Source organism: Rhipicephalus sanguineus, unplaced genomic scaffold (assembly GCF_013339695.2).
Source record: "Rhipicephalus sanguineus isolate Rsan-2018 unplaced genomic scaffold, BIME_Rsan_1.4 Seq535, whole genome shotgun sequence".
NCBI classification, from domain to species: Eukaryota; Metazoa; Arthropoda; class Arachnida; order Ixodida; family Ixodidae; genus Rhipicephalus; species Rhipicephalus sanguineus.
This window is the reverse complement of record NW_023615455.1, coordinates 1-8,083: the sequence shown is the minus strand read 5'-3', so window position 1 is coordinate 8,083 and position 8,083 is coordinate 1. Positions and strand designations below refer to the sequence as shown.

Sequence of the window (8,083 nt, the reverse complement as noted above, 5' to 3'; positions counted from 1 at the left end):
ATAGCATTCATTCCTTCGTCCTCGGGGCGAAACAATGCCAACAAACGCTCAACTACGTCTGTGAAGACACCTTTTACTTTCGTGTTATACCGATTTCTATGACAGAGGGATCAGCCATGTTTTTTTTAGCAATCTCCTGCTTTTTTAGTGGCGCTGACTGTAGAATAAGGCGTGATTGGTGCCAGCGGTTCTTTCCTGCACGATGAGGTAATAACATTTGGGGTGGCATAGTGAACGCGTTCACTTGTATGGTCGCAAACGGAATGCAGTCCTGTTCATGCATTTCGCCGCTACAAATTGAGCCTTGGCTTGGCTTCACCAGGATCGAATAAGAAGCATCTTTTATTTTTCATCTTCCCCAGAGAAAAGCCAGTCCACGTTCTCCTTCCAATGATGCCATGCAAATGCGGTCGTGCACGGGGCAGTTTGCCACTCCAAATTGACCCCGACTTGCGTTTTTCAGATCCACTAATGTACTTTTTTTTCTGGAACTAAAGTGCCTTTGCATTCCGCATTCAGCAGTTGGTCCTCCGCACGCATTCCCGTGATGTTGTCGAAGTTGTTTACTCATTCATTCACGAGCTGTAAGCGCCAAGGGTAGCGGCCCTTGACTGATGAACGAAATGCAGACACACATGTCGCGAATGTCGGTATGCGCAATCAGTTTCTTTTTGCGCCGATTTGTCCGCGTGAAAGGCCCCGCGAATTCATGTGCGGTGACGTGCCGGAGATAAGTCACTCACACGGATCGCTGTCTAATGCATGAGTTCGGGAGCATATATTTTGATGTGTATGTACAACTTTGTGCCGACAGAATCTCGGAATTTCACATGCACTGTAGTGGATGTATATAAACAGAGATCGAAGACGGCGCTATTTTGTGAAATAGTACAGATTAATTCACTTAAAGACATGCCTTTTGAAAGAAACCGAGAAACCTTTTTACCACTAATATTCTAAAGCAACAATAAGGTTGTGACGCACTTCTAGTAAAACGCACCGGGTTATTTTCATCACGAGGTGAAGTCCTTCAAGGCACACACACATAAATCCACTGGAATATTTTTTTTTTCTCTACTGCTCTTCTCAAAATAAAAACGCAGCCACCGAGGCCGGGAATCGAATCCGCGATGTCATGGTACTCAAGCAAGTGTCACTGCAGTTGAAGTTATAGCGATAGGCTTAAGTGACGTGTGAAAAGAGATTCCCTTCGATGCAAGTAAGGATCCTAATGACAACCTATTTTCTAGCTGAGTGTTCGCTCTTGCTAACAATATCATACACTCATTCCGTCCTGTAGGTACGAAATATGTTGAAGTGTAATGTAAATTTCATAACAAAACTACACACAGAACGTGAGTATTTAAGCAATATATTAAGATAATTTGAGTAGAAATGCAGATCAGTAACCGTTGCATTTATATATTTTCTCTTACGACAGGTTCACGGAGCTTTAAACCGTTGCTATCTATCATAACGAACCTTAGAGGGAAACTCTTCGAAAAGAACAGTAGATGCAGTCTGTAGTTCTGGTACCTGGAGGCACGGGCGTAGCAAGTGTACGTGCATATATACATATGAAAAATTTCGGGAGAGACGTTGAGCCCCCCACCACCTGGCTGCCCCACTATTTTGAGGGCAGATATCTGAAAGAGCTGCGTTATCACCTAACCATTGCATTAAACATAAGTGAAAAAGGAAGCAATGCAGTGACGCACATTACCAGCGGCAGCGAGCCCGTGGTGAAAATTCTTCTGTAGATCGAATTTACTTATGACCGCAATACTTCTGGATGCTAAATTCTAGGAATCAACTTTTAGACAACGTTCAGTTGACCTTGGTCGAGGTCCGTTTCACGGAAAATTGGCCTGAAGCGAAACGCGCCTATAGTGTTCCCTGTCACTGGTACGCAGAACCCCAAGGCCCCTTCTGCGGCAACTCCATCCGCGAGATGGACGAGGAGTGCGACTGCGGCTACGAGCGACAGGACTGCGGTGCCGACGTGTGCTGCTACGCGCGCAAGCACGGAGAAATCAACCGAAAGTCGTGCACGCTCAAGCCCGGTGCCGTGTGCAGGTGAGTAGGAATGGTGCTATGTCAGTAGGCATGGTGCTATATAAGTAGGAGGCCGGAGAAAGCTGTAGCTACGGCCAACCTCTCTGCAAGTAGGTTCTGTCTTAAAAGAATGCAGTGCTAAGCATGTATTCTTGTTCTTTTCTTCGCTATTACAGTCCAAGTAACGGAGCCTGCTGCAGCAGCGACTGCCGCTTCCACAATACGTCGACGGCATGCAGGCCTGAAGACGATTGCACCTTCGAGGCCTACTGCACGTATCCTTAGCGATGACGCGGCACGTTTTATATGCATTCAGCAGCTTGTTTTTGCACTGGCACGGGTAGAAGTCTCTAAAACAGCCTCATCCCCCCTTTCTGCGCGTTTGTCATTCGTCATCTGCTGCGAACACGTCTGCTCCATCGTGCCAGCCAAGTTACCTTCATCATCAGCATTTACAACGAACATGGCACGCCTGAATTGTCTCTTTCTTTTGCCTGAAATAAAGGCAGAGACCACCTTTGGTACGGAAAGAGTATTAACCCAGATATGCCCACTCAGAAAAACTGACAAAACCATTTTCTTTTTTCACATAAAGTGTACTTGTACCCTCAAAAGAAAGCACAAGTTCTTTATTTACTGCCAGGTAAACGCAACACTGTTTTTCAAGCCATCCTATACATATAGGACTCTGGACATTAGGGGTGCTATGTGCGGCTGTGGTAAGCCTTGAAACATTTCACGTGCACACCGACATTGCACTTCTTCCTCTCTATAACGTCTTTCACGCAAAGCACGTGTTTGCCCAGAGAAAGCGGTCGGCACGTGGCAGCATGAAAAGCAAGTAATATCTCTAGCCTTGCACACGTTGACTATGAGGCCTGCTTGATGTGCTGTAGGTGGTGCTAGTCATCAGCTAAAGAAATAGCGATGTTAGAGTGCATCAAAGAAGCGTCCTATATGTAGGATGCTGGGCATACATGGGTTAACCAAATTCTTTTACAAGTCCCAGGTTTTAGTGACGGCGTCGTGCGCGAAAAGCCCGGCGCTGTCGAGCGCACAGAAATGCGGATCTCGGAGGTGCGCCATTCACACGCGTATTTGATCAACGGGTAAAGACGCAACCCAAGGTAAAGAAAAAAACAGGACAGGAAAAAGAGTTACCTCGGTTTGCGTCCTTGCCTCTCGATCAACATGAACCAATTAGCCCGACAACGTTTTACTAACATGCGTATTTGTATGAGCAGTTTTCCAATGATTGATGCTCTCTCGATCGTGGGTTTGCGGTGATCTGCCGCTTCTCGTATGGCAATCTGATCTTTTATCGAGGTCACTTGTCACTTCACGTTGCCACACTTCATTGCTGCCTAGATATTAACGAATGACCGTCGTTGTTGCCTGTAGCAACTGAAGTGCTGCGCTGCTAAGCACGTGGATGAAGGTCCGATTCCCGCCATGGAGAAAGGCAATAGTTAGGAGGGAGCAAAGCGCAATGCAATAGAAAGAAAGAAAGAAAGAAAGAAAGAAAGAAAGAAAGAAAGAAAGAAAGAAAGAAAGAAAGAAAGAAAGAAAGAAAGAAAGAAAGAAAGAAAGAAAGAAAGAAAGAAAGAAAGAAAGAAAGAAAGAAAGAAAGAAAGAAAGAAAGAAAGAAAGAAAGAAAGAAATTACACCATCTCCCGCTAAAGGGGATTATGCATGGGCGATGCGAAGCAGCGTTTCGGCATGTCGAGCCCGCGTTTCAGAGGGGGAGTAGAGAGGGTGAGTGGAATAGGATAGGGGAGAAGGAGAGTAGAGAGGGGGAGAGCGGGAGGGGAGTGGAGAGAAGAGGAGGTGTTAGCAGAGGGTTTGTGCAAGCGCAGTAAGCGTGGTCACGCCGCACACCACCACCAGATTGAACTCCGTCATAAGATGCTTCGCATCTAAAGGAAAGAAAGAAGTTCTACACCAGGCATGCAGACGCAAAGGTTCGCATGCCCCACTTTCCTGATAGAGCGAGGACTCCTTAATTTATTGTAACAGCCATAGCGTCCGAAATATTTTACAACCATGAGCCACTTTCGTTGTTTCTAGTGCACCCAGCATGGTTCCAGTGTACCTGGCCAGTAGATGCTTCATAACGTCATAATAATGCGCTCCCTTCCTGCGAGCGCAGCCACAGCGTGTTGCCTAAATGACAAATTCGAAAGCGAAACGTCCTGCCTTGACCACGATCAACCAGCGGCACAAGTGGAGAGTGCCCTCCTTCTGATTGGAAGCCCGACGGCACGCTGTGCAATCACGCAACTCAACTGTGCGACGCCGGCGAGTGCAGCCAGTCGGTCTGCCGCCTGTACAACCTGGTCGACTGCTACCTGACGGGGTCGTACCTGAGCATGGAGGACATGTGCCTCATCGCCTGTAGGGAGGATGGTACGTGTGCGCTTCTGACGCGCTGTGAGCACTTGAGGGAACCGGTGAAATTCTCACCTTCGCTTTTGTTAAGGCGAAGGCCTTAGATGCCTCATCAAAGGCGAAAATTGGCCGGCGTCCCGCGGCGTCGACGCGAACACGAGTGGGGCAAAAAATCATTACGTTATGACGTCAACATAAGACGTCACCATGACGTCGCTATGACGTCACATCAGGTGACGTCACTTGAAGACGTCATCGCATGGTATTGACGCTTGCTCAAAAGTGGGCCGATCGCGGAGGCAGTGCAAAACCACGTGACGTGCAGAAAGCTTGCAATGCATCCGATCCTAGAGGCAGTGCAGAAGCACGTTAGATACGGTAAGCTTTCGGTGGGTGGCGGAGCAGGATCAATAGATCGACTGAGAAGAAATGCATAAGGCGAATGCATAAGATCTACTGAGTTTTGCCGTTGTGTCGACGTGAAATAGCAATCTCACCGGAACTTCGTTAGCTGGTTTTAATTGACTGGGTGCTTCGGCCTTTTTAAACTGAAAGAAAAGGGAAAAAAACACGGTTGATCCCTCCGTCATATGAATCGGAATAACACGAAAGTAAAGCGTGCCCTTACAGAAGTAACTGAATGCTTACTGCACATTGATATAAGAGAGTTTGCACAATGTATATTGATGTCTGGCAGCTAATGGCGCCTTTTAACATGTATGCACCCACTTTGATGATTGGTGGTACATCTCCATCCCGACGACTAACGTCCATGTTAAATGATTAAACAAATCCTTGTGATAGCTGTAGTAGTTAACGGTGAAAGCGTAATCAGAGGACGAGGTGTGATAGCCAGAAGAGCGTCGCATATTGGACGCAGAACTTGGTCGCCATCCCGCGACACCTTAAAATGTGATTGAATACCACGGCCGGACTAGAAGGGGAACGCAAAGCGCGTCGTGCCGCCCCGGTAGCCCGGCTGCGATTTTAGGGGCGAAGCTCCTAAGGCGGCACCCGTTCGTCCCTCGTAGTCGTAGTGGTGCGTAACCAGTCGTAACGCTAGTACCAGGTCTTGACCTCCAAGGTGGTGCCGGTGGGAGATTTTTCCTGTGCGTTGTTGAACAATAAAAAATTCGCAGCGTGCGCGTTAACTAAAAGCCGAATTCTTCTGTCTCTCATTCCCCATTAGCAGCCATTGGCATGTTTCAGTAGGAAACGTTAGTAGAAGTAGAAGTGTAAGTGTTAGCTAAAAGCCGACTTCTTCTGTCTCTCATTCCCATTAGCAGCCATTGTTTACCTCCAAGGTAGTGCCTGGTGAGATTTCTCCTGTGCGTGATTAAACAATAAAAATTTTGTTCAAAACGCCGTTGATTGATGAAATAAACCAACGAAAGACACCAGATGTTTTCTAAAAGCAAAACGAAAGAACGCCAGATGTTTCTAAAGCAAAACGAAAAGACGCCAGCTGCTTAACGAAAGACGCCAGATGTTTTCTAAAGCAATGGTTTTCTAAACTATGAAAATTCACAGCGTACATGTAAAATTAAAGTGAGCTGCAAGTCGTCATAACTCATCGAACCTGTAGTATAAACGCGCCCGATCCCACGTCGGTGATGATGTACTGGGCAGAATTCACGGAAGATTAACGGTTTACCGATGAACCTCCGCAGCTTCGCCCACTCATCATCATTCACTCCGTGGATATGCTGTGATTTTTTTCTCGGGGCGAGCGCGTGAGCATGGAACGCGGTGTTACAGCCAGGTGAGATAGGCGCGCGTCGCAGAGCTATTTCTGGTTTGTATTAGCGTGATGCTGAGCGAGGCCGACGCTTTTACGACGCTTGGGCAAACGTTGCCACCTTGCGGTGTGTGGCATTGACAAAATTCAACTTCTGTTGAAAACGCGCCGAATGAGACGGACACGTAACGCGTTGCAGGTGCTAGTTGCGGAGGCCACAGCAATGACGAATTACTTTACCTTACCACTCCCAGAGATCAACACCACCCAGCCGACCGGGAGAGTGGTCGATATAAAAGGCGCGTTTGTAAAGGCTCTAGAGTCTGTGACCGTGGCGCAGTGGATAGCGTGCCCGGCATCTGTTGTTGCGGACCGAGCGGTCGTGGGTTCGATGCCCGTTGACGGTACCCTTTTTTTTATTTGCCATGGTATTGTGTATATTTTTTCGACGCCATTTCCGTGACGGAAATACGTCACTGAAGTCTTGGTGGACCCCGGCATAAAACACTTTCGTGGTAAAAATACAAGATCTTGATTTCGAACAAAAATTAAACCCGTGACATCGGTTCAACTCAAATTCGTGTGGTGCATTGTTTTACGCTAGAAGCAAACCATCCTCGAACCGCGGTACGTTTTGGAACCAAGACGTACGCCCCATGTTATGGAGATGAGGTGTCTATACGACATTACGTTGCTACAGAGACGAATATGTGTAAATTAACAATTTCACACTGTTGGAGTACGTATGTACACAACGTGATATAATTACTCAACGATAATTGGCTCTCTCATTGTCGTTCCGATGGTTTCTAGGCCGGTAACTTGAGTAGTAGTTTCACTGCTGGACTTCTCGTTTAGAACGGAGCAAAACCCTTATGCTTCAGTGCTAGTGGTACTGCACACTTGCGGAAGAACCCACATGCTCTATTCACAGCGGTCTAACAGCCTAGCCGCCAACAGCTCATGATCAGCGCTCGCGCTTCACACTAAGAGAGCGTTCCGCTGGTGAATGCCTTGCTCCTTCATCACTACGCTATCAAATCGAAAGTGGATGTGCCAAGCGATAAATGAATGCACATTTCATCGGCACTCCGCCGATTACTATAAGGGCACATTGGTGCTATACACCTAAACGGCGTTTCATAGCTCTGTGAGCTTTTCCGAACAGTGGCTAAGGATTTATGGGAGCTCCTCGACCACTGTTTTAGACTCTGTTAGGCTCTGAGTAGCCTCGAAGATAGACCCTAGAACGAATACTGTCTTCGTGATCAGCCCACGAAAATGTTTGCACACCGCACATTAAAGATTGGCCTACTTCTGACAAGTATCATAAGGATCAAATATGCATCCGGTAGCTCTTTTCTAAGGCCCGAAAACTTCATTTCAGTAGCTGAAACGGTCACCAAATTTCCGCGTTTTTAGTGTTCCTTAGATGGAAGTATCGCTACCAATGCAAAACTCACAGGGTCACAGGGTTCTGCGCCTAACGTAATTTTGCATTGCCTCCAAGATCGGAAGCATTATAAGCTTTCTGTGCCTCACCTTTTTTGCACTGCCTCTGTGATCAGCCCACGTTTTACCAAGCGACGATGTCATGTGGTTACGTCATCATGTCACGTCACGTTATAGGACGTCATAATGACGTCACAAAGTTGGCGGCCTATGAAGTCTTGATGACGTGATACGGTGATGTCATTATCTATTTTGGTGATATGTGACGTCATCACATGATTTCTTTTTTCCATCACTCGTGTTGACGCGGACGTTCAATTTTCGCGTTTGATGAGGCATCTAAGGTTTTTACCTTATAACCCTTCCCTTTCAAAATATGCATCTTGCGTTCTGATCGTGTGCAGTGCCGGGAAGCGAATGCAAGGAGGCATGCAGCTTCGAGCGCATGCG

The 8,083-nt window shown here is 47.0% G+C and overlaps 1 protein-coding gene across 1 annotated transcript; it reads left to right on the top strand.

Moving 5' to 3' along the window:
- Nucleotides 1-1,914: 1,914 nt before the first annotated feature.
- Nucleotides 1,915-8,078, top strand: LOC125756714 (disintegrin and metalloproteinase domain-containing protein 10-like; the record flags this gene model as incomplete). Its single annotated transcript, XM_049411622.1, has 4 exons — nt 1,915-2,076; nt 2,232-2,330; nt 4,271-4,461; nt 8,038-8,078. Coding segments are annotated over exons 1-4 (456 nt in total), but the record flags the coding sequence as incomplete, so codon positions are not given.
- Between the last annotated feature and the right edge of the window lie 5 nt (nt 8,079-8,083).